Source organism: Helianthus annuus, chromosome 16 (genome assembly GCF_002127325.2).
Source record: "Helianthus annuus cultivar XRQ/B chromosome 16, HanXRQr2.0-SUNRISE, whole genome shotgun sequence".
Lineage (NCBI taxonomy): Eukaryota > Viridiplantae > Streptophyta > Magnoliopsida > Asterales > Asteraceae > Helianthus > Helianthus annuus.
The window spans coordinates 115,092,519-115,119,921 of record NC_035448.2 but is presented as its reverse complement, the minus strand read 5'-3'; the positions used below and the strand labels follow the sequence as shown (position 1 = coordinate 115,119,921).

The window sequence follows — 27,403 nt, the reverse complement described above, 5'->3', positions numbered from 1 at the left end:
CAACCTCCTCTCCTCGTGCCAGGCTGCTCTCATTTCCATTTGCCTCCTCTCCTCACAAATGTATTTTCATTCTGATTATCACTCACAGAAACCATTTGTTTCTTTTCAACCCAACTTTGTCCTTTCGAAGCACTTCTTTTGTAAAAATGTGATTTATTTTGAACATTTTGATTTTGAACAACAACTTTTGGTTTCCAAAGCTGATTTGGTTTTGTTGTATCTACCGTTGTTTTCCAACTTTGTGTTGTTCTAAGTCTGGGTGATTCTGGTTTCCATGTTTGTTGTGAGTCAGCCTTTGACATTTTTAGCTTCCAAGTTTGCTTTGAATCAAACTTGGTTGACTTCTGGTTCACAACATCAGACTTATTTTTCTTTTCAACACCAACAGGTTTAAGATTTAGACAATTTCGACTGAGATGTCCAATTTGATCACACTTAAAGCATGTTCTCTTGGACACATCTTTAACATGTTGTTGTTGCTTTTTCTTTTGAGCATAGAACTCTTCATTAGACTGTCGTCTAAATTGGAGTTCTTTCTCTTCTTCAGAACTTGTTCCGTGAACAAAGTTCATCGTTTCCTGATAATTTGGTATTACATTTCTTTTCCAATTCTGTTTCCTTTTATAACCCAACCCGGCCTTCATGTTTTTCTTTTTGTAACCAGGTTTGTTATAAAAAGTTTTCTGACCTTTTCCAGCAAATTTTGAAATTTCAGACTTTTAAATCTCTACCAGTTTGAAAACTTTGTTGATTTTATCTGAAATCACATGTTGAATTGGGAATTCATTATCCGGAAATAGTTTGTCTGATCCAATCATGGTATAGACCAATCCTTTTGAATCATCATTCACAACTTTTTCAGATTTTGAGTGTTTAAGATAACTATCATGAAAACTTCCCTCATTTTCATCTTGTGATCCAGACTTACCTGTTTTGGTAGACTCCTCTGCTAAAACACTTTCAACAACCTTACCGACCACCTCTGAATCACTGATGTCATCAGATTTGGTGTAAGTCACATCGATGTTGTCGGGTAACTGGTCAACCATGTTATTGCTTTTTCCACCTTCTCGCCATCATAGAATGTATAATTATTCTCCAACGGTGGTGGAACCTGATGGTATTCAGACCCAATTCCCTTTTTGTTCTTTTCTGACTCTTTCCCATCGGGTGTGATGTTGAAAATACGTTCCAGAATGTATGAAGACGCATGGTAACTTTGCAATTTATTGACCAACTTTTCTTTATCTGCCAGTTCTTGTTTAAGCTTAGCGACATCATCAATATATTGATTTAAAACCTTTTGTTTTCCTTCAATTCTGGCTTCAAAAAATTTAGTGTTTTTCTGACATGCACACAGTCTATCATCTAAATTTTTGACTTTACTTTTCAAAGTTTCATAAGCTTCTTTTACAGTATGATATGACAATTTCATTCCATCATATTCCTTTTGCAACTCTTGAATTGTTTTATCTTTTGGAACACATTCATTGTAGACAGCTGAATACTTTTCTTTCAATATTTTGTTTTCTTTTTCAAGTTCATCACATTTTTGTTTCAGCTTTTCATTTTCTTGTATCAAAAACTTTTCATTTTCAATCACTTCGTGACATTTATCTTTGAAAATCTTTTCTATTTTAGTGAATTCTATGTCTCTTATTTTAAACTTTTCATCTTTTTCAATACAAGCACTGCACGTTTCCATGCATTTCTTGCACTGTTGTTCAGCTTTTTGATCAGAAGAATCATTTTGAGTTGTTACCTCAGTGATTAGCACTGTGGCTTCTTTTGATTGTTGAGTCTGATCTTCCTTAAACACCTGATGTTTCTCTCCAACAGCTTCCTCAGCTTTCTCATCATCTTTCTTCACCTCATTTACCAGCTTCTCACTCTCATTCACAATCTCCTCAACCGCCTTCTTCTTCTTCTCCAAACTGGCATATATCACCTTCCTAATGCCTTCTTCAACCTTCTCTTTATATCTTGGAATTTCTTCAAGACCTTTGCACCAAACACTTACAGTAGGTGTAGCAGCAACTAATGCTTCAAAGTCAACCTTCTTAGGATCAACCGTCGGGTTTCCGTGAGGATCAACAAAGTATTCCTTTTCTTTACTCCACCTGCCTGCTAGTGTTGCTTCTTTGTAGGCATCATACACATCATCCAGTCTAAGACGAGCATGCCTTTCTTCTCGACTTTGTTTTATCTCAGCAACCATTGTTTTGTTTATCACTTCGAATCACCTGAATCTCTTGCAAACAAACAAAATCAGTTCAAAAATTACGAAATAACGAGTATCTGAACGAGTGAGTCAACAAAAATCAATAATGACAATAATCGGGTGACAACGCTGTCCAATCGGTTGGAGATGCTGCCCGAACGGATGAGAATGTTATTCGTACGAGTCGTTGTCCGAACGAGTGGCTTTTGCTGTTCGAACGAGTGGGACTTTTGCTGTCCGAACGAGTTGAACTAAATTTGACTAGAGTGGTAATCCGAACGACCCACTGTTTGTTCGACCTGCTGTTCGTTTGAATGTCACAAATATGTTGTCCGAACGGGTGACCTTATGGTTGTTCGTTTGAGTTGCAATGTTTTGAATAAAGTGGCTTTGAATCGGGTGACACCTCGTTCAACCTTCTGTTCGATCGATCAGCACTACACGACAAAATTCTTATGTTGTTCGATCGAGTGGCACTATATGACAAAAGTTATGCTGGTCGAACGGTTAGCTTGTTGACTTTTTGACCTCAACTGAAATTGTGATATAGTTTGACTAAACTCAACACTTCACATGCAAATTTCAAATGGCCGACAAACAAATAGAACAATACAATCTTATTGGACCTTTGTTTCAAATCATTAAATTTAATCAACCTTTAATGTGCAATTGTGCATCACGTGAGGTCTGATCTTATCATATAATGCATGCAAAGCAATTGGACCGAGTGAAATTATTTAACTGATATGTTCACATGGGTTTTGAGAATTATGAATGAAACAAAAGATAAGAGGCGGATATATTTGACTAAAGCAGATTCATGTGATTACCTGTTGCAGTTTACTATTGACTTTAATGAAATGATATAGGTGTCGTTGAATCGAACTACCGATCGATCGAACAGCTGTTCGATCAAGTGAGGATGCTGCCCGATCGGTTGGCAAGTCAACAAAGTCAACCTATTTAATGATATGCAGTGAAAGGTGCGAGACAATGGATCGGACTGCTGTCCGTTCGGACAACAGTCAACAACTTTTAATGAATTGAAAAGTGATGCACTGGAACGAACAGCTGTCCGTTAGGTTGGGTCAACAAAGTCAAAGACTTTAATGAATTGCAGTGATGTGCTTTGGATCGGACAACTGTCCGATCGGATAACATTCATAACATCAATAGCAACAGTCAACATGTTCTTAACTTTTTCGATCAAAAAATTTTAGATTTCTCCCAATCGGCTTGGAATTTTGACCTGAAAATTTGTAGGCTTTTAGATCAGGTGTTTTCGCATATCATATCCAAAAATCAGCAATTTTGAACCGTTAAAACCCGTTTAATTTGGCGATTTTCAGATAAGAACGTGAAGAAGATGAAAAATGTAGAAATTGATCAAATCTGAGTGAAATTTGAATTTGATTCTGATGATTTTCCGTGCGAAATTGTGTGTTTGATCCATACAATCGAGCTCCTGCTCTGATACCACTTGTTAGGACCGGTTTTCGACTCCGAAACGATTGCGTATGACACGTTCAACGTGCGGAATCTGTGAATGTGCGTGACCGAACACACGAGAACGTACTAAATCTGTGATTCCATTGATAATATGAAAAGTACAAATGAACCGTGAATCACCTCTTGCACTTTCTCTCTCTAGTTTCTCTCTCTAGGATCCAAGCTCTCCAAAGTAGCAAATGTGCAAAAGTCTCCAAAAGTTCTAAATGAGAACCCTAATGGTTCTATTTATAGGCCAAGGTGATAAGGAAGGGTTCCTTATTTACAGAAATGTCACCTTGCCTTTTCTATTAAAATATTACAATATAAGCCTGGATTTCTTCGGTTTCAGCTACGGTTTTAGATTGACGTAGGCGATAGACATTACTGCACCAACACATATTCATTATTTTATAAAGGAATAATGGATTTTAATAATCCCAACTTTCACCAGTTGGCCAGCAACGGACCCAACTTCAAAAATAGCCACTGGCGGTCCCAACTTTTGACATTTGGTAAAACATTGGACCCTTGCTAACACTGTTATAACGTTGATGACGTGTCGTAACTTTTAAACTGGGCATGATGACGTGGCTTTGAACTTGAATATGTGGCTTTGAACTTGAATATGTGGCATTTACAATAAATTAAAAAGATCCAAATAATATCCATTCACTACAATTGATACTTAAACCCTTCACTATTCTCACAATTATTCAGATATCATTGAAATCAAACCCTAATCCCTAATATCATACTCTCTCCCAAGGATTTTCATCTTTATTATTGTGTACCTGGTGGTAATGGTAGATTGAGCAAGTTAGTTAGTGACAGAGGTTGAAGACGATGAACAGAGGTTGAGTACCAGAGGTTGAAGACGATGAACAATACCAGAGGTTAAAGACGATGAACAGTACCAGAGTTTGAAGACGATGAACAGAGGTTGAGTACCAGAGGTTGAAGACGATGAACAGTACCAGAGGTTGAAGACGATGAACAGTGCCACTGGTTGAAGACGATGAACAGTGCCAGAGGTTGAAGACGATGAACAGAGGTTGAGTCCCAAAGGTTGAAGATGAGAGTACCAGAGGGGTTCTTGAAACAAACGCAAAGGAGTTCTTGAATCGGGCGTTTTAATGTTGAAGAGGGGAATCGATTAGCAGGTTAAGGTTGGAGAGATTGGATTTGGTTTAAAGCCACGTCATCATGCCCAGTTTAAAAGTTATGCCACGTCATCATGCCACGTCATCAACGTTATAGCGGTGTTAGCAAGGGTCCAATGTTTTACAAAATGTCAAAAGTTGGGACCACCAGTAGCTATTTTTGAAGTTGGGTCCGTTGCCGGCCAACTAGTGATAGTTGGGATTATTAAATTACATTATTCCTTTTATAAAACGTCATATTTTAGAAGTTATAAGCAATAAATGAGTGAAGCAGTTAAATTATATATTAAATAAAATAATAATATTAAAATGCATGCATGAGAACAATATGAAATGAATATGTTTGGTGTACGTGGACACCATAATCTACAACCAACAATTAATGAACAATTGCATATGTGGCCATATAAGCCTGAACTGCAAGCTAAAGTGCATGTATAAATAGAAGGAGATGTTCACTCTTCAAAATTGCTCATTCCCCTTCATTCATGTCGCCCTTCTCTGTGCTTGCATATAGTTCATTTTTTTATTAACCCGTAAATCCTATAAAGCTATGCCCCGTTTTAAGTGTTGTAACCCCTGATTACTGAGTCAATACCCTGCCCGATTGATTTAGGACCCACCAACGCATGTCAAGGCTCTGTCCGACTAAGTACGTTGGGGTTCTGTCTCGTGACATATTGATAAAGTTGAATTGGGTTACTATACTTAACCCGAGTGCATTATATATTTTATTAAATAGTATAACCACCCTCCTAAAACACCCCTGACACCCCTACACGTCCTAAAATATACCCCGTATACAAGGAACGGCCCTAAAATACCTTTATATCTATAAAAATCGAATAAAACAATAATTATTGTCGCTCGCGGGCCGCTAGCAAGATCACAAGTTCTGTCGCGGGGCGCAACGAGGTGACACCAGGCGAGCCATCCAGCTGCCACGTGTCACCATGCGTGTTGAACCTACACCGTTGATTCACCAACCCTACAACCCTAGTATAGGGTCTCGCGGGCCGCGAAGAAGAAGCAAGAGGGCATTGCGGGGCGCAAGCCGCCCTTCGATCAGCCCTATAAAAGGGGCCGCAGGCCTCATTCTGCAAACCGTTCAATTTTAGTTTATGTGTATAGTCATTTCTCTTTGTAAATTTTGTAGATAAGTTTTGATGATAGGTTTATGTCTTTAATTTGCATTTAAACCGAAAACTTATATATGGATTTTAAGTTATTATTGTTAATATCATTTGTTTTTTTAGATTTTCTCATGTTTACATCAGTTTTGGTTTACAAAAAAAATTAAAATAAAATGGGTAATTACACAAAGATGGCCACATAAAATCACAATAAAGATGTGTGACTAAAGGTTAGACAATAGTAATACTTAAAATTACAAAATTTTGTGTGGCTATAAAAAACAATTAGCAATACCATAGTCACTTTGTTTCTTGTTGTGTGACCGAATGATACCAAATGTCACGGGAAAAGGAGTTATGTGTGACTAAATATTAAAAAATAGTCACATTTAAAAACACAAAATTTTGTGTGGCTGAGCCACACCATAGTCATTTTGTTTATTCTTTGTGTGACAGAATGATACCAAACGTCATGGAAAAAAGTTATGTATGACCAAATGTTAGACAATAGTCACATTTAAAAATATAAATTTTCATTTGGCTATAAATAACCATAAGTCACACCTTAGTCACTTTTTTGTTTGTGTGACGAAATTATACCAAAGGTCATAGGAAAAACAAATATGTGTGACAAAAGATTAGACAATAGCCACACTTAAAATTACAAAATTGTTTTGTGTGTCGAGTAAATGTTCTTAGCCACATTTACAACAAATTTATGTAACTTTATAATAGAACCGGCCACACTTATAGGAAATTTATGTGGCCGTTGCTACCCTTTAGCCACACTTAATGGGCAAAATGCTTGATTACAACAACCCTTTTTGCCACACTATTTCTACTTGATGTAGCTAAAACAATTTTTTGGTTAATGTATGTGACTATATAGTAGTAATGGTCACACTTAAAGTAAATACATGTGGCTGTTGCTATCCTTTAGCTACACTCAATAGAGGAAATGTTAGATTTTAACAAAAAAATGTTGGTTTTATTTATCCACACTTTTAAGTTCTACGACCACTAAAAAGTGTGTGTGGCCGTATGATACCTATGATGACTCGAGCTTTGGTCACACTTGACCTGAAAAAAAAATATATGAGGCGAAAGATATATAGTCACACTTTTTTCGTGTGGTTGTATCCCTATTTTGGCGTAGTGCAATAAAGTTGGTGAGCGACATAGGTTTTGTTGGCAAAATTAATGGCAAAAAGGTTTGGTATTGCAATGATTTAACAACTACATGAGTTGTTAAATGAGAATAGATTTTTGAAGCCAATATATGGCAAAAACAAGGAAATAATTTTGTGGCAACCCTTGTATCCGTCGATGATGTCATTGGGGTTGGTAATGATCGAGATAAAATTCAAGCCATGAAAGATCAACTTGACAAGCGGTTCAGTATCAAAGATCTAGGGAGCTTTAAGTATTTTCTTGGCATTGGAGTGGCTCGAACATCAAAGGGTTAGTCTTGAGCCATAGAAAATATACATTTGCTATGTAACTAAACCTGAAAAAAATATGGGAGAAAATGGACCAAATATCGATAACAACCGATACTGTCTGATGGTGGATCGACTGCTTTATCTGCAGGCAGCCAGTCCCAACATCGCATATGCAGTCAATGTCTTAAGCTATTTTGTGGCTGATCCTAGACAAAACCATCCTGTGCCGTACACCATGTTCTTCGCTACTTGAAGGCTACCCCTGGTCAAGCCATTGATTGATAGGAATCATATTCTAGTTCTAGTCTAAATTGTCGTTGTCTATTGTTAGAGGGGGTCAAGTGCAATTTACTCTTATATAAATAAGTGTCAATATCACATAGGGAGGTAGGAAGAGAATTAGTCGGTGATTAGGCTCATTGCCTTGTGCATGAGAAGGGCTTAGCCCTGGACCACTTCGGTGGGTATTATTGTGTATCGTCTTCTTCATTCTATCAATATAGTTACAGCTGTGTTTTCATCATCTCTTTTAGATTCAAAACCCTATCATTGGTCCGACCTGCCACTTCTGCTCTACAATTCTAGACCTGCCTCACCTCTGCTTTCTGGTTTGCTTCAAATTCTGTTTCTGGTTTCAATTTCTGGTTCAATTTTCAGATCTGCTTCTCATTTGATTGCGGTTCGTTCAATTCAATTTCATATTTCAGATTCATATTTCTGTTTGGTTCTCCTTGTTATCACATCTAGATCTTCAATCCGATCTCTCTTCCATTTTAGGATCTGTGTTTCAGTCAGCCACCGCTCAATTTTAATTCCTATTTGTTTCAGATCCAACGTCCGCTCTTTTCAACAGAAACGCCGGATATTTCTCCAGTTGACTCAGATATCCCTCAATTCTCGGATCTATCTTCAATCAGATCCAACTTCCGCTTCCACTTCGTTCCATTTTTAATTCCAAATTCGTTCCAGATCTGCTTCATTTCCGCATCTTCTTCGTTCGATTTCATTATCGGATTTCATTCTCGATTTATTTTCATCACTCGTCTCAATTTTCTGTTCCTGATTCATTTCCGATTCCAATTTCCGTTTCACTATGGTGAATCATAATGATCGTTTGGATGCTCATGAGCAGTTGCTTCAGAAACTTCAGGAGGATTTAACCGCTCAGTCGTCGCGTTTGGATTCCATAGCGACGACTCTCGAGGCGGATCGTTTGGAGAATTTCGAGTTCCGTAAAGCTGTCCTCGCGTGGATGAAACAACAGGAGAAGAGGATTGATGACTGTTCCTCAGGATTTGAGTTCGCCGGTACATCTCCACGAACTTCTACAGAGTTTGATAGTAAAGTAAATGTAAAGATAATTGGTACAAATCATGATGAAATTGGTGTTTTGGAAAATAACCGTTCTGAGGAGCATGTAGATGAGGTTATTCACTCCTCAAAAATTGAGTTATGTGACATTCTAAAAGGATCAGATTCACCTCCTGCTTATGGTGTGGAGATGTCCACTCTAGGGTGGGCACCTACTCATTCTCTCATTTCCAATTCCATCCGAGTTGCGACTCCGGCGGGTAATTCCCAATTTGGTGTGTTCGTGTCCTCACCAATCTCTAATAGTCACCCGAGTTCGGACCGAATTGGTAGTAAATTGCTTGATGTTCAAACCTTTGGGTGGAAACCGGGTTGGGACTTTGGTTGGCTCGACTATGCCCGACCTCTTGTTTTTGCTTCGAAGCTGTTTGTGTTGGATGCGGATCCTAAACCACCTGACCCGTATACAAACCTTAAATCAGATTTGTTATGGAAACGGATTCATGGTTGGTGCAAGACTGCAAGACAGGTTGCTGCGGGTATGGTTGGTTCTTTTCATTTGTGGGTAGTGCATGAGCAGGGGCGACCACCTGAAGACGCAACCACGACGATCTCCACATAAGATTTGAAGTTAGCCGATTCCAGTCTTGAGGACAAGACTGTTTTGAAGGGGAAAGTAATGATAGGAATCATATTCTAGTTCTAGTCTAAATTGTCGTTGTCTATTGTTAGAGGGGGTCAAGTGCAATTTACTCTTATATAAATAAGTGTCAATATCACATAGGGAGGTAGGAAGAGAATTAGTCGGTGATTAGGCTCATTGCCTTGTGCATGAGAAGGGCTTAGCCCTGGACCACTTCGGTGGGTATTATTGTGTATCGTCTTCTTCATTCTATCAATATAGTTACAGCTGTGTTTTCATCATCTCTTTTAGATTCAAAACCCTATCATTGATCTACTTACGATCACTTAGAATATTGTGAATTGGACTGCCTCGGTTGTCCATTCATAAGGTGGTCTCGAACAAGATACTTGCTTCTCTTAGGGGGGTGGGGTGCCCCTGTCTCATGGAAAAATAGAAGCAAGTTGTCGTTTCTCATTCCTTTTCCGAAGTATAATATCATTCCATGGTTTCTAGTATTAGTGAAATGTTATGGAAGTCTTAGATCTTACAAACCTTGACCATTCTTGTTGAAAAACCTACTCCTGTTTTTTTGTGATAATCATGCAGCTAGGCATATTGCTGACAATCCAGTTTTCACGAACAGACCAAGCACGTGGAAATGAATTGCTATTTTGTTCGTGAACGGGTTGAAAGTGAAGAAGTTAGTCATGTGTCCACATATACTCCAATTTTCAGATCGCTGATATCTTCACCATAGGATTAGGAGTGCCACAACTCATATTTCTACATGGTTTGTGTAATTCGGTTTATAGGGATTATTGACGGATTAACTTTTTTTTCTTTTTCTTTTTATATGCTAGCTTTTTTTTGGATCATATCAGTAATTTTAATTTATCTGAAGAAAATTAGAAAATAGTTTTTTTTTTAATATTTGGATCTGCTAATCCCTCGGAATTCCAATCAGCCTCAGGAACAAGGAGACATTCAATAGGGTTGGGGAGAGGTTGGGCAAGGTGATAAGAGAAGCACAAGTGGGTAAAGAAGATAGCAACTTGACTAGTGCCCATATGGGCGTAATTGTTAAAACAGGTAAAGTAATTAACAGAGAATTGGTCCTACGGCACAAGGCCACTTCGTTCAAATGTTGGGTTTCAGAGGTATCGGGTAACTGGGCACCGAAATTTGTCGAAGATGAATTAGTGTTTATCAATATCCCGGATGATATATCTTCAGACGAAGTGGAGGAAAGGATACATCCACACGATGATAGCCAGGAAGTTAACGGGGGCTTCAGTACAGTACCACAGTTCAACAGCGGCGTCAATGAAGGTCCGGCGACGGGAGAGGTTGGACCGGAGAATATGAACGAGCAGGAAAACGAATCGTTAGGCGGAGATAGCGGAGATTGCGGAGTGCATGGGAAACGAAAAGACATCAGAGGTGCAAAACTCGATGCAAAATGGAACATTTAATTTTAGTTTTAATGATTTTGCAGGTGGGGCCAGAGATACATTCACTTTTCAATCGGCAACCAGAGGTGAGGAAGGCGACAACGGTAATGGGCCTGGATCATATGGAGAAGAAATAATTAAAGAAAGTAGGCCCAAATCCTGGTAAGACAGGTAACGTTGCTGGAATGGATGACGATCCATTTAATCTAAACGAAATAATATGGGGCAAAAGTAAGGCAGCGAGTAAAAGAAAAAAAAGGAGTATGTCCTTCACGTTCACCAGGCAAGGGAGTTTAACTAATAAGAGAATCAGAACAGAGGATGGAGCTCTAGATGCTGGCCAGTACATAAATGACGAAGCCTTGGATACAATTGATCGAACTTTCGATTTAAATTAAGAACCGAGCCTGAACATGCATGAGGAGACTGAGGCTACAATAAAGATTTGAAAACTGATTGGAATAAGGGTATCCAACAACCGGCAGGAAGTGGTAAGTGCCGTAAGGGAGGAATTGGAGTCCAACGGTGCGACATGAACTATTTGGTCATAAATATAAGAGGAACTGGGGTGTGGAAAAGCCAAGTTGGATTAGTAAGTTAGTTAAGGATAACAAAGTTTCGTTTTTGTGTATACAAGAAGTGCAGGTATCAAATATGGATCAAATAACGGTAGGTAGATATTGGGGTAAAGCGGACATGGAATGGGAGTCAGTAGATGCGAGAGGAAGGTCGGGGGGTTTGATTTCGGCCTGGGATCCAGGGGTCTTTTCAAAGCAGAGAGTCGTTAAGCACGACTCATTTTTATTAACTAGTGGGTTTCTGGCCGGAAGTAATACGTATATTAACATAGTAAACGTATACGCTCCAAACGACGTCATGAGAAGAAGAACGTTGTGGGAAGAGTTAAAAGAAATTAAAGAATCATTAAGCGAAGGAATATGGATTATGGCGGGCGATTTTAACGAGGTACGAGAGGAACAAGAAAGGATGAATTCTAGATTCGATAACGATGGAGTAACGTTGTTCAACAATTTTATAGCCGAAGCGGGACTGGTAGAATACTAGATGGGAGGTCACAAATTCACGTACATGTCGGACGACGGGTCGAATCTTAGTAAAATAGATAGGATCCTAGTATGTGATTCGTTTATGAACAAATGGCCGGCGGCAAGATTCGAAGCATTAACCAAACACTTATCGGACCATAGTCCACTTATATTAGCTTGTGCTAACGTTGATTTTGGGCCGATACCGTTTAGGTTCTATAATAGCTGGTTGGAAGACGAAGGCATAGGTGAAGTAATAAGGATTGTTATGGAGGAATCAACCTATGGGGGTAATAACATGATAGAGATGGCGAACATTCTAAAAAATCTTAAGATAGGCATTAAAGAATGGAGGCGGACAACGAAGTCAAAAGAGGAGAAGGAAGTGCAGGATGCGACAAAGGAAGTGGAAAATATTGAGAAGGTGGCGGAAACCAGGAGACTCACGGAAACGGAGAAGGAGAGCAGAGTACTTGGAAAATGGAAAATAAGAAACTATGAGAGGAAGAGATTAAAGGATTTAAAACAAAAGGCAAAACTTAAATGGGCAAAACTTGGGGATGAGAGCTCCAATTTCTTCCACAGACTCATAAACTGTAGAAAGGCACGGAATCGCATCAGCACTATGAAGATTAATGGCGTCATGGTAACGGATCCAAAAGCAATCAAGGAGGACGTTAGAGCAAGATTCATGGCACGGTTCTCGGAACCAATAAAAAATAGACCTTCGCTTGATGGTAGGGGTTTTAAGAAAATCACAAAGGAGCAGGCAAATTCATTAACTGAACGATTCTCAAATGAAGAAATAAAAAAGGCAGTATGGGCGTGTGGCAGTGATAGGGCCCCTGGCCCAGATGGATTCTCTTTCAAGTTCATTAAAAGATTTTGGGAACAACTAAAAGACAAATTCGGTGGTGTACTAAATGATTTCTATGATAGAGCTTTCATAGAAAGAGGATGTAATGCTTCGTTTATCGCACTAATCCCTAAAGTTAGATATCCGCAGTCAATAGAGGAGTATAGACCAATTTCCTTGATTGGTGTGATATATAAAATAATTGCAAAAATTTTAGCCTGCTGGTTAAAGAAGGTAATCCCGTGCATAGTGGACCCGGTGCAGACGGCTTTTGTTGAAGGCAGATCCATCTTTGACGGACCTTTAATCACAAGCGATATCATATCTTGGGCAAAGAAGAGCAAGAAGAAGATGTTTATTTTCAAGGTAGATTTTGAGAAAGCATACGACTCGATCAATTGGAAATTTCTTCTATCAAATTTGAAAGCAATGGGATTTCCGAGCAGATGGACGGACGAAATGGGTTGGTGCATGCCTAAAGTCAAGCTGGGCATCGGTGCTTGTGAGTGGGTCGCCTACGTCGGAATTTAAACTACAAAAAGGGTTACGTCAAGGAGATCCATTATCACCGTCTCTCTTTATCCTAGAAATGGAGGCGTTAGACGTGATCATGAAGAGGGCAGTAAAGAGAGGCGTTTTCAGAGGAATCAACACACCAAATGATGGCCCGTAACACATCTATGCTATGCGGATGATGTGTTATTCATGGGAGAATGGTCCGAAACAAATATATTGAATCTTAACCGTATTTTGAGATGTTTTTCATTATGTATAGGTTTAAAGGTTAATTTAAACAAGTCAAGTTTATATGGACTAGGAGCAGAAGACGCGGAGATCGAAGGAATGGCTGGAACTTTAAATTGTAAGATAGGATCAATGCCGTTCAACTTCCTTGGTCTAACGATTGGTGCAAACATGAAAAGAGAGAAATACTGGAAGATAGTTCTAGATGAATTCAACAAGAAGCTATCGGCATGGAAAGCTAAGTGTCTATCGTTTGCTGGCAGAATGGTGCTAGCTAAAGCGGTGATGGGGGCTCTCCCAAATTATTTCTTCTCCATGTATTTAGCCCCAAAAAAGGTCATAAAAGCTTTGGACACAATTAGAAGAGACTTTATATGGGGTAGGAATGCTGGAAAATATAAAATACGATGGATAGCTTGGGGAAAGATGACAAAACCGAAACAACTAGGCGGATTCGGTTTGGGCGATTTGAGAAGTGCAAATCTTGCACTCATGGCAAAGTGGTGGTGGAAATATAAAACGAAACCGGAGGAGCTATGGACAAAAGTGATAAGATCCATACATGTCAGTAATAGATGCTATAAAATTATGCCGATTAATAATAAATATGCAGGTATTTGGAAAGATATTGTTGCTGCAGGTAAAGAGCTTGGAGGCATAGGAATTTCGACAGCAGAAGAGATTGTAGTAGAGGTGGGAACAGGAAATACAGTGAAGTTTTGGCTAGATAATTGGTGTGGTGGTAAGATATTTAAGGAGATATATCCCGCGCTTTTCAAGATTGCAACAAACAGACAAGTGAAAGTGGCAGACTGTGTCATCAAGCTAGAGAATGAAAACCAGTGGAGCATAGGTTGGGCAAGGCCACCAAACACGGAAGAGGAATGGGCACAATGGACCAGCATGTTACAACAATTAAACAACATGAAATTTAAATCTGGAGAGGATAGCTGGAATGGAAGACGGCTGAAAAAGGTGAATTCTCGGTTGCGGAGATAAGGAAACAGATAATCAAACAAGATGGCGCCGGAGTAGAGGAAAGATGGAAGAACTGGAATAGGTGGGTACCACCGAAAGTCAGTTACTTCACGTGGAGAGCGACGATCGGAAGAATTCCAGTAAAAAAGGAACTCATTAGGCGAAGGATTCCAATCACCAACCAGTTATGTTCAAGATGCGAGGCAGAAGAGGAAACGGCAGACCATGTTATATGCGGTTGCATATCATCAAAGGCAGTTTGGAAAAATATATTAATATGGCTAAAGCTACCAGCGGCCACCGAATTCCAAGGGTGTAGAGAAGCAATAGAATACGCTAACGGATTAACAGGATCGAAGGATTGGAAGAAAATTATTAGCGTTGTGGTTCAAACTACCATGTGGAACATATGGAAGTCTCGAAACGAAAAGGAGTTTGAAGGTAATATCCGAAATAGCAGCGAGATAGCAGAAAAGATAATGGCGGACAGTTTCATTTGGTTGAAAAGCATATCAAAATTCGGGATATAGTATGGGAGCGATGGGCGGATTTCAACATTAGAGATATAGTGAGATAGTAGAATAATCATTGGGTGTAGTCGGTCTTTGTTTTGTTTTGTTTGCTTTTCTTTTCTGTACTGTACTTTGGGTTTTTACAGCATATGCTGGCCCGGTTCTATTAATCATAGAATTTTGCCGTTCAACAAAAAAAATCAATAATTACTGACGAAAACACTCATTTGTTAGGCAAGGACTACAATAACAATTAATATAGATATCTTTTTATCATTTAAATCTGTTTATGTATAATAAATGAAAATAAATGTGGGACAAGTGTCTTGTTTTTAGGGACTCTAGATTTGGTTTTTGGCGGGAAAATAGTGGGGCATTATTTTAAGGAAGTTATTCATACTTAATTTTTTCAAATTTAAAAGTCACGAATTTTTATAGTAATTTTTTTTTATTTTCGTTTACAATTACAATAATTCCCTTTTTTAATTTTCGTTTACAACTGTTAGGCCGTCTCGCAGGATCTGTTCGAGTAGAACGTGGCTGGATCGATCAGAATCAAGGTGCGGAATCCCTTGATAATGTCAAAGAATCAACAACGAAAAGTTCAACATTTAATGCGTCTGAATTCTATTGAATGATAGTGAAAATACAGAGGTTCCGGTAGAAAGTAAGACAAGCAGAGCCTCGCTACAATGTTCAGCAAAAGGTTCTAGACACAATGCACTAGCCTACTATTTATAGGCAACCAGGGAATGGAGAAGTGTCACCCGATCGGATGGTGATCTGATCGGATGGCCATCCGATCGGATGACATACGTCGTCCGACGGATTTCACTTTTACAATAACGCGTCGTTCCCTGAATTGTCTAGACATAAACAAACATATACAAAAGTACATACACAGCACAAAATACACAAGACTCGATGCAGATGGAAGCTACAGACATATGTACTAACAGACTCCCCCTTGGATGTAGCTGTAGTTCCTTCCTGCATAGTCTTCAATCTGTCTTCCTACTGCGTCTTCTTTCCTTAGCTCTCTGTCATCTCTTTTCCTCTCTTTCAGCAATCATCTTATGCCTAAGAGGCCTACCAACTTCATTTCGGTACTTTCTGTATTCAGGATCACCATCACGCTTCCTATCCCACCTCGGGATCTTGTTTTCTTCTTTTTCAATCGGTGTCTGGTCAGTTGGTGGAGTTCTCATCAGCTTGTACCTTCCAAGTCTTGCAGCTTTATCAACAATCTCTTTGAATCTTTGACTACGCTTGTACTTCTTCAAGAACTCATCAATCTCCAAATCTCTCCATTTTGACTTCTAATATCTGCCAGAATTGATGTCTTTCACGTAGCACAAGTTCACTAACTTTTGATATTGCTGGGCTTGAACTTTATCTGGCTTTTCATAGACGATCTTGTTGTAGAATAAGCAATCAATGTCCTTCTTGGAGCAATTGACAAGCCACATAGGATCCAACACACTAATCCTCCTCGATTCTCCAATTTTTTTGTCATACAAAGAAATCACCGCCTCCGCTGTGCTCTGGTTGTACATCCAACCCTGAAATTCTTCATGGAAATCCTGCTCCATAGCACGTAGCGACATATTTAGCAAACGTCATGGCAGCTTGATTATAAGAGTAATGTCTTTCTCTCCAGTGACTGGATCAATCTTTATATCTTTTTCTGGAAATTATGGCTTCCAATCTGGAAATCTGTTCTCTGCTTGCAGCTTGATGTATTTCCACAAACGTTGATCATGATGCTTCACATCCAAGCCTTAATAGAATTGCTTTATGTTCTTCGTTTGTACCAATTCCTCAACATCCCACCACGGGAGGGTTTTAATATCTGACTAGAATTCAAAGTACTGAACCCCTAGTTCCCGTCTGATAGCATAGACCTGCAGATCTTCAAGATACCCCCATGAAAGAATATCTCCCAATGATAAATCAGCGTTATGCGTGAAATATTGAAGAGGTCTTATGAACTTTCTCTCTTTTCGCATCACCTTGAACCATTTCTTTCTTTCTTCAACTAAAGTTTCTCGTGGAATAGTTCTTGGAATACCTTCAGTAGTGATCTTCTCCACAACTTTTCTTCTAACCTCATCTTCATTTTGTTCCTTAAACATTTCAGCAAGTGTTGGAAATGTTTCATCAATTCCAGAATAATGAAAGATTGTATCTTCATCAGATGAATCTGATCCTTCTTCAACTATCACATCATTGTAATTATCAGCTTCATGAGCATACTTAAACTCATATTCCTTTTCAGGTGACGAAGGAATCTCATCTTCAATATAAAAATTGAACTTTCCGTCATCTAAACCCAACTCTTGCAACATCTCAGCCCTAGACCTAGGCACCTCTATCTCCCCCTCAACTGGAGCATTTAAGTATATAACAGTAGGTTGTGTGAGGAATACCTGGTCAGCATGTTTCTTTCCTGAATAAGAAGACTCCTGGTGATGATCCTCCTCTTGTTCGTTGATTTCATCATTCAGAAAGTCATCAGATTGTTGTTGAACAGAGGGATTTACAATCAAAAGCCACGTTGATCCTTGATCATCATCGTCATCATAATCATTTGCTGGATCAAAGTTGTCAATTTCATCAAAGAGGTCTTTCAATTCTTCTTCATCAATCTTTTCCTCCTCCTCTACTTCTTTCTCTTCTTCTTTCCAACGTAATAACATTACTTCTGGTTCTTTCGCCTTCCTTTTTCTTTGTTCAACTTGCACACGGCGGATAATGTCATCAAAACTATAAGAGAGAGAAGTAGCTTCACCAACAAGTATGAATCTTTGAGCTTGATCTACTTCAGCATCTACCATTTCAACATCAGGTTGACTTGAAGATCCACCAACTTCTTGTGTCCTTATGATCACTTCTTTCTTTCTTTGAGTTGCAGCCTTAGCCAACTCTTTTTCTCTCTAAGCCCTTCGCTCTTCAACCCTTTGAATCTCTTTGTTGTTGTAGATAGATTGAACGCTGATACCCAGATGATGTTCCATAACAGTGTACAACATATTGAGCTGCTCATCCTTCACAGCTTTGTCAGCCCTAAGAGCTTCAACTTCCAGCTTCATCACTTTTATTTCATTTGCAGACGCTTCATGAAGATCACTTAACATTTGATGCAGCATCTGATTTGTTTCATTCAAGCTCTTGTTCTTTAGATGTAGATCAGTAATCTCCATAGAGAGTTGTTCAAAGAGCTGAGTGTTATCTTCAACATCTCCTTTCAAAGTCTTTATCTTCTTCGCATACTTGATTATGACAGTCTTTATCTCTTCATTCACTTTCGTCAACTCCTCAAGCTGCTTCTTTAATTCATCACGATCAGCCTCAGCTTTTTCTTTCTCTTTCTCAAGAATACTAACTTTCTTCTTCAGATCTTTAACCATCGCATCATGAAACATATCAAAATCTTCATCAAGTAGAATGTAATCTTTGTATTAACCATGAATGTTTAGAAAGCCTTCAAATGTATCTGGAAGAACTGTTTTCTTTGGCTTTGAAGTTTCAGCTTCTTGTGGAATAGGTTGACTTTCTGGTGGAGCTGGTGGTGGTTGTTTTGGTCAAAAATCACACAAGGATAATGTAACCAAACTTTATGTAAACGGGGTATGATGCTTGGTTAATTATGAAAGTAAAGGATCACTTCTGTGATAAAAGATGCAAAGACACAATGATTTATACGAGGAAAAAGCCCTTGATCAATGTATGATCTCCGGCATAAAAAACCTCGGGTGATGGCAACTACCGATCACCAACTTCAATATAATAAAAATGTAGTTACAACTTCGGATAGTAATGAGCTGAGTACAAGGATCACTGAGTGTCTAAGTGTTTGAGAGTTGTGTCGTATGTCGTGTGTCGTGTGTTCTTCCGAATGAGGAAGAGGGGTATTTATACAAGTGTAGGTGACTTATTTTAGGTAAAATGACTAATTATCAGCTCATTACCCCTTTAGAAATAAAGACAATCTAGCCTAAATAGCCGCCCATAAATCAAGCATAGTTTCCATATCCTGTGCAACGTCTTTCTTCGATTAAGCTCTTGCCATATTTGTGAAGACGCGTCCCTGGATCATGATGTCTAGAGCATATCCTGCTAGATGTTCCTGCAAAACAATATTGTATTGAGCGGAAGTAGCCGTTAATATAAGGATCACTATAATGTCCCATGATCCTGATCCTGAAGTCCTCCTGAGGATCACTGTCTGCCAAAGGAACAAGGATCACTGGTTAGGATCACTTATAAGGATCACGTATAATAAAAATCCAGCCCTAACAATTGCCCCCAAAATATAAGGAGTTAATTGTAAATAGACGAGTTATATTTTGTTTCGATCTTATCTCTAACGGGCGACTCCAAGAAACTAGCCGTTATGCTCGGACTAGCCGTTGTGATCATTACGTCATGGATGTGACAATCCCTGCAAATCATGATTATAAATAGGAGATAGGGTGAGGATCAGTTTGTATTTAAATTCAAGATACACTCCCTTTATATTCTGCACCGAAGATTGATCAGGTATCTTTCTCTCTTTCTTTTCTCTTTGCTCTGTTTTCTGCTTCTACTCTGTTTGCTCTGTTTTCCGTTTCTACTTTGTTTCTGTTCCAAACATGTTGCTCCGGAATTCTCCGCACAAGGATTCCAGGAAGGATAGTCCCTTAAAAAGCCAGGGGATTATCAAGGATTCTCCTACGGAGAGGTGTTGCTTTAGTGATGCTCACGTAGACAAAATTCGTCATTGCTTTCCGGCGAATGCCGTTTTTAAATCCTTTGATTCTACTGCTTTGAGCGACTTTGTCTCGGATGTCTGGGTGGCTTTTCCTGCTACCCCGTTTGCTATAGGGTACTCGTATCCTTTTCCAGACTTTACCCAGTCTTTCTTTTCCTTAACCGGCATCTCTTACATCCAAGCTATGCCGATGATCTGGAGGGTTCTTTATACCTTCGAGAGGATCATCGAGCAGGAAGGGATTGATCTGGGGATGGCGGAGTTAGCTGAGTTTTACGATCTCACCACCTTCGGTTCTCACCGGTATTTGTTGAAACGGAAAGCTGGGGAGGATCACCCAATCTTCAAAGTTACCAAGAATGATACAAACTGGAAACGTCGGTTTTTCTTTGTTAATAGGAATTCCATCCCGGATGGGAAGGATCTGCCCAAGGAATGGGCCACTCATGGTAGGGTAGAGGATCCTCGAAGGATCACTATCAGTCCTGTCTCATATGATGAGGATCACTGATGTCTTTTTTCCTTTTTCTTTTATGCAGCTATTTCCATTGCTCATCTGAAATTAACCCCTGCTGCAAAAGAGAGAGTGTTAGCTTTTAAAAAGCTTGATCCTGAAGTTAGAAGTTTCCAAGTCACCGTCCAAGATTCTCAAGAAGTATCCTCTGCATCTGCCACTATGTCAAGTAAGTATCCTTATAGAATATAAATTAAATGTAGGATTGTTTGATTAATAAAGCAACTTATCTTGTTTTTGATTGTGTAGGTGCTGGAAAGTCCGCCAAGTCTGTCAAATCTGCCTCCAAATTCGGGATAAGTGATCTTGCCAATGTCACATCTTCAAAGAAGAAGGCTCCTGCTGCCAGTCCTTCAGTATCAGCTCCCAAAGCACCTATTCGAGGCAAGGGGAAGAAGAGGAAGACTACTGAAGATCTACAAGGATTCCCCATCCTCCGTCAGCAATTCCTTGATTCTGTCAACGAGGTTAGGATCACTGCCCCTGTGGGTTATCCTGATGGTTTTTGAGGATCACCTGTGTCTGATGTCATATCTTGTTGTTTTTGCAGAAACTTACTGAAATAGAGACTTATGTTAACCATGTTGAAGATCAGGATCGCCAAATTGCCGACCTCCACCAGATGGGTGCACTGAAGGATCTCAAGATAGCCGATCTTGAGAAGGAGCTCCGGGCTACCAGGGATGAAGCTGTCAAAGCATTGATCAAGTTAGACTACGAGAAGCATGATATCACCCAGGATGCTAAGGTTTCTGCTGCGATAACCATGTACAAGATCCAGCTGCAGATGGCTGCGGAGGCTCAAGATCCTTCCTTTGACAAAGGTACATGGGACGTGGAAGGTTGGAAGGCAAGGCTGGCAGAGTTGGAGGATGATGATGATGCTGAGGATATCCCTATGCTTGAAGGTGGAGATGTTGGTAAGGATCAGGGTGAAGCTAGTGGAGCTGGTGGTGATGGTGCAGCGAAGGTTTGAGCTGCAAGATTGGGCGATGATGGATATTTTTTACTAGGCCGGAGCCCAATTTTTTAGGATTGGTAGTGGTTTTTTGTGGTTGTTGATGGTTTGAGACAGCTATGGTCTGTAATCTCTGAACAATAGTTTCTTAGGGTTAAGGATCCTGGATCCTTTGGACAATAGGTAGGATTACAAAAGGTGGAGGGATCCTCTGTTTGGGGGATGAAGCCTTTGTGATCCTGCCGCTTTTAATTTCCTGCACAATGCTAAGACCGCATAGACAATGGACACCTTTTGCCAACCCATGTGGACGGGCCACGTTTTGCTGGTAGAAATGTGGGTTGGCAATTTTGACAACTTTTTGAAAGGGTTAATGATCCTTTTGTTTAATAATATAACTTAACTTTTCTGGCTTATCTCGTGTTGTCATCCTTATCTTCTTGTTTCTCAGTTGTTTTTGTAGTATATTTTAAAGTAGCAAGAGTTGAAAATATGTTATCCAAACTTAGGATATGATCCTAGATCAAATATCATGATATTGAAAGTTTTCCAAGTACTTTAGTTCAAGGATCATAGGTTTGGTTGTCAAAGTATAAGGGTCAGTTAGGATAATGAATATAATCAAAATAGTCAAGGATCATACCTGAGGACCCAAGTTAGGATCCTTACCTTCAATCAAGGCAATCATAGATAAGACTTTGATAGTTAATAAGGATTAAGGACCCTTATGTGTTTAGACTTCCAAAACCTGAAAAGTGAGATATAACTTGGGACTAAGCCAATGTAAAAGATAAATTAGTAACTGGGGACATGCTCAAAGGATAACTGGGGATGATCCCAGAGGATCACTGGGGACAAGCCCATAGGATAACTGAGAATGATCCCAGAGGATCACTGGGGACAAGCCCATAGGATAACTGGGGACAAGCCCAAAGGATCGTATGTAAACTGGAGTATGGCCCTTCTCTGGCGACTATCCAAACTTAGTGACATGAAAATGTCAAAACCTTAGCTAACGTGAAAACGTTAGAAACCTTAGGAACGGATGTATGGTACGTCTACCATTATACGTAGGATCCTAAATATAGCCAGTACGATGAGGTTGTCAGCCCCGAAAGTGGGTACTGGTCCCAAAGACGTGAACTATACCAGGATCATCGTGCGCTGCTGGCGGAAACTGGGGATAATCCCAAGGATAACTGGGGTTGGACCCAAGGATCTGTGGTGCTTTTGGAGATCTTTGACGATTTGCTGAAGATACCTGAACTATCATAACTCAAATGGTTTGTGAGTAGAGGATGAAGGATACATGATCCTTATCCTTAGGTAAAAAGTAAGAAAATGCAATAGTTTTAGGATAAGCATATTACCAGAGTAAGGATCACTGATATCTCCGGGATCCTTCAAGGATACTTCAATGTAAGGATCACATGCATGAAGGATCATGTTCACATGAAATATTTCTTTAAGTGAACAGCATTCCAGGCTCTTGGTAACAAGTTTCCTTCCATGGTTAGCAACCTGTATGCCCCCTTTCCTGCTTCAGCTTCAATCAAGTAGGGACCTTCCCATTTTGGTGCTAGCTTCTCGTCAGCAGGATTGATAGTATTTTGAAATGCTTTTCTCAACACCATATCTCCGACTTGGAACTTCCTTATCCTGACATTTTTGTTGTAGGTACCAGCCATTCTTTGTTGGTAGCTTGCCATCCTTATTCTAGCTAGATCCCTGATTTCCTCAATAGTATCCAAATCCTGAGCTAGGATTGCAGCATTTTCTTCAGGATCACGAGCAATTGTTCTAGCAGTTGGGATCACTGCTTCTGCCCCAAATACTAAAGAAAAAGGTGTTTGACCAGTGGCATTCTTGGGAGTTGTCCTATCAGCCCATAGCACATAAGGTAACTCCTCTGCCCATTTTCCTTTCTTGGATCCTAGCTTCTTCTTCAGATTGTTGATGATGATCTTGTTGGATGATTCTGCTTGACCATTGGCTTGTGGATGAACTGGTGTTGATGTTATCATCTTGATTCCCCAACTGTTACAAAAGTTAGTGGTTCTGCTTCCAATGAATTGGGAGCCATTATCACATACAATTTCAGAGGGAATGCCAAATCTAGTTATAATGTTTCTTTTAATGAAGGATATGACTTCCTTTTCTCTGACTTGAGCGAAGGCTTCAGCTTCTATCCACTTGGAAAAATAGTCAGTCATGGCAAGCATAAATACTTTTCCACCAGGTGCTTTAGGGAGCTTGCCAACTATATCCATTCCCCATCTCATGAATGGCCAAGAGGATGGTATTGGGTGTAAAAATTCAGCTGGCTGATGGAGGATATTGCTATGCCTTTGGCAAGGATCACATTTCTTAGCATACTCTACAGCATCCCTTTTCATGGTTGGCCAGTAGTATCCTGTTCTAAGGATCCTTGAGAATAATGCCCTGCCCCCAGTGTGGTTTCCGCAATCTCCTTCATGGAAATCTTTCAACACTTCCTCGATTTCAGGATCCTCGATACATCTCAAATATGGTCCTGCAAGAGATCGCTTATATAATACATTATTCAAAGTTGTAAATTGAGATACCTTAATCCTGAAAGCTCTAGGATTTTCTCCCGTCGGAATCTCCCCATGTTGCAAGTATCTCATGATTGGTGAGATCCATGATCCTGAATAAGATTGGGTTTCTTCACTAGGGATCATTGCAGTATCCTCTTCTATTTCCATGGCCACCTGATTTTCAATAGCAGGAGCCAGGATATGGATGATAGGGATACTTATATCTTCTGGAATCTTCAAGGATGATCCTAGGTTGGCCAATGCATCAGCCCCTGTGTTCTCCTCCCTTGGTACCTGTGTCAAGCTGAAAGAAACAAAAGAGAGTGCCAATTCTTTGACTATCTCTAAATATTTGGTTAGTTTTTCACCTTTAACAGCATAGGATCCGTTAAAGTGATTAGTGATCAATAATGAGTCTACATATACTTTAAGATACTTTACCCCCATATCCTTAGCAATTTGTAAGCCAGCAATTAAGGCTTCATATTCAGCCTCATTGTTAGTTGCTTGGAACTCACAGGCTATGGAGTGGGGTATTATGTCCCCCTGTGGCGATTTTAGTAGGATCCCTAGCCCTGTGCCTTTGATATTTGAGGATCCGTCAGTGTGTAGTATCCAAGGATCCTTGGTCTCATCCAGCTGCTGGACCTCCAATTCTGCTTCTTTTTGTAGATCACTACTGAAATCAGCCACAAAGTCAGCTAGTGCTTGAGATTTAATAGCTGTTCTTGGTTCGTATCTTATATCATGGGCACTAAGCTTTACTGCCCACTTAGCCATTCTCCCTGACATATCTGGTTTCCTGAGGACATTCTTAATTGGAAAATTAGTTCTAACAACAATAGTATGGGTTTCAAAATAATGTCTTAACTTAGTCGATGCCATGATTAATGCAAGGATAAGTTTTTCGAGGTGTGAGTACCTGGATTCGGCATCAAGTAGACTTTTACTTACATAGTAGATAGGATATTGTGTACCTTCGTGATCCTTAACAAGGACAGCACTTACAGCGGTTGAGGATACCGCCAGATATAAGGATAACACATCTCCTTTTTCCGGTTTTGCTAATGCTGGTGCTGAGGACATATACTCTTTTAGGGCTTGTAAAGCATTCTCATGCTTCTCAGTCCATTCGAACTTCTTATTCTTCCTTAGGATATCGTAAAATTCTCTGCATTTCTCTGAGGATTTCGATATGAACCTGTTCAAAGCTGCTATCCTGCCTGTCAGTCTTTGAACATCCTTGGCATTGGCAGGAGATTTGATATTTATTAATGCTTTGATTTGTTCCGGGCTTGCTTCAATGCCCCTCTGGGTTACCATGTATCCTAAGAACTTTCCTGCCTTAACACCAAAATGGCATTTTGAAGGATTAAGTTTCATGTTGTAATTATCAAGGATATCGAATGCTTCTTCTAAGTCCCTTAGGTGATCCTCAGCTTTCTTTGACTTGACCACCATATCATCTATGTACACCTCCATAGTTTTTCCAATTTGATCTTTGAACATCATATTTACCAACCTTTGATATGTTGCACCTGCATTTCTTAGTCCAAAAGGCATGGCAATATAACAATATAAACCGGTTGGGGTCATAAAGGCTGTATCCTCTTGGTCAGATGGTTCCATCTGGATTTGTTGGAACCCAGATGATGCATCCATAAAGGTCAACAGTTCATGCCCCGCTGTTGCATCCACCATGGAGTCAATGTGGGGTAATGGGAAAGGATCCTTGGGACATGCCTTGTTCAGATCAGTGAAGTCGACACATACCCTCCACTTTCCGTTTTTCTTTTGGACAACAACCACATTGGCTAACCATTTTGGATACTTTACCTCTCTGATCATACCTGCTCGAAGTAGTCTCTCTACTTCTTCTTGGATAATGGCATTCCTTTCTGGTGCAAACTTCCTCCTTTTTTGATGGATTGGTTTGATAGACCTGTCAATGCCAAGTTTGTGAGTAATAATATCCTTAGATATACCTGTCATATCTTCATGTTTCCAAGCAAAGGTAGATTTTCTTCTTTTGAGGAAGGATATCATGTCTTCTTTCATCTTGCCAAGGATCCCTGATCCGATATAGATTTTTGATTCAGGATCACTAGGATCCAAGAGGATTTCATCTACATCTTGTTCCCTTGCCTCCAAGACATTCCTTGGAGGATACTGTAATTGCTATTGCTCCCTTGGCTTCGAGGTTGGCTTCATAGATGAGGTATAACAATCCTTAGCCTCCTGCTGGTCACTATCGATCTTGATTATTCCCCATGGGCTAGGGAGCTTCACACATTGATGGTAGGTAGATGGGACTGCTTTCATATCATGTATCCAAGGCCTGCCAAGGATAACGTTGCAACAAGATAAACAGTCAATAACACAAAATTTTTGGTAATTATGTAATCCTTCCACGTAGATTGGGAGTTTGATGTCCCCCAGAGTTTTCTTCGTCTCCCCACTGAATCCTACAAGCACGGAGGATCTTGGTGTGATGTCTGATTCTGGGATTCCCATCTTCTTCAGGACATCAAGCTGGATAATGTTCACTGAGCTCCCTCCATCAATAAGGATCCTGCGGACAAAATGGTTAGAGATAAAGAGAGTGATAACTAAACTATCATGGTGAGGATCCTGAATGTTGATGCGATCATCCTCGTCAAATGTTATCATCTTCCCTTCTGAGACACTTGATGTTCTAATAGGCCTTTCTCCATTATCCATTTTTGATTCTTTTGCATGTCTTTTGGCCGCCGAGAAGGATGTACCACAGATGTCTGATCCTCCGGATATAAAGTTGATCACTTGTGCATTTGCCGGAGGTGCTGGAGCTTTTTCAGGGATCCTTTCAGGATCCTGGGTCCTTTGCTTTTTTCTCCCCAATAACTCTTTTAGATGCCCCTTGCTTAGCAGGTATCCGATTTCTTTTCTTAAGGCTATGCAATCTTCAGTTAGATGCCCGAAATCCTCATGGTATGCACACCATTTTGACTTGTCTTTAGTCCCGGATGGTTTATCATTCTTCCTGGGCCACCTAGCTTTTTCACCTAGATTCTGCATTGCAAGGATTAGTTCATGATTATCAACGGAAAAACAATATTCTGAGATTGGAGGATATTCTTCATCATCCTCTTCTTGGTCAACAGCATGCACATTCTTGTTCTCATTTCTATGGTAGGATTTGAACTTGTTGCTCTTGAAGGAGGATCCTTGCTTATCTTGTTTTGAGGATCCTACTTGTCTCTCCTGGATCCTCTTGTCATCCTCTAGCCGGATAAACCTGAGTGCTCGAGTTCTTACTTCATCTAAATTCCTGCATGGTGTCATAACAAGATCATCATAGAATAATGAATCCTTAAGCAGTCCCATTTTGAAGGCTTCAACAGCCGTAGCCATATCCAAGTTGGGAATGTCCAAGGATTCTTTACTAAATTTAGTTATATAATCCCTTAATGATTCATTATGATTTTGAGTTATCCTGTACAAATCACTAGTTAATTTTTCAAATTTTCTGCTACAAGAGAATTGGTTATTGAATAAATTAACTAAATTGGCAAATGAAGTAATAGAGTAAGGGGGAAGACTTAGCAGCCACTTAAGAGCTGATCCAGTAAGAGTGGATCCAAATCCTTTACATAGGCATGCTTCCTTCA

At 39.7% G+C, this 27,403-nt stretch overlaps 1 protein-coding gene across 1 annotated transcript; it reads left to right on the top strand.

The window, feature by feature from the left end:
• Positions 1-11,899: 11,899 nt before the first annotated feature.
• LOC110881199 lies at positions 11,900-14,988 on the top strand. The gene is made up of 3 exons (XM_022129539.1): positions 11,900-13,238; positions 13,512-14,338; positions 14,431-14,988. The coding sequence occupies exons 1-3, from the start codon at positions 11,900-11,902 to the stop codon at positions 14,986-14,988; spliced, it is 2,724 nt and encodes a 907-aa protein (XP_021985231.1).
• The last annotated feature ends 12,415 nt before the right edge of the window (positions 14,989-27,403 follow it).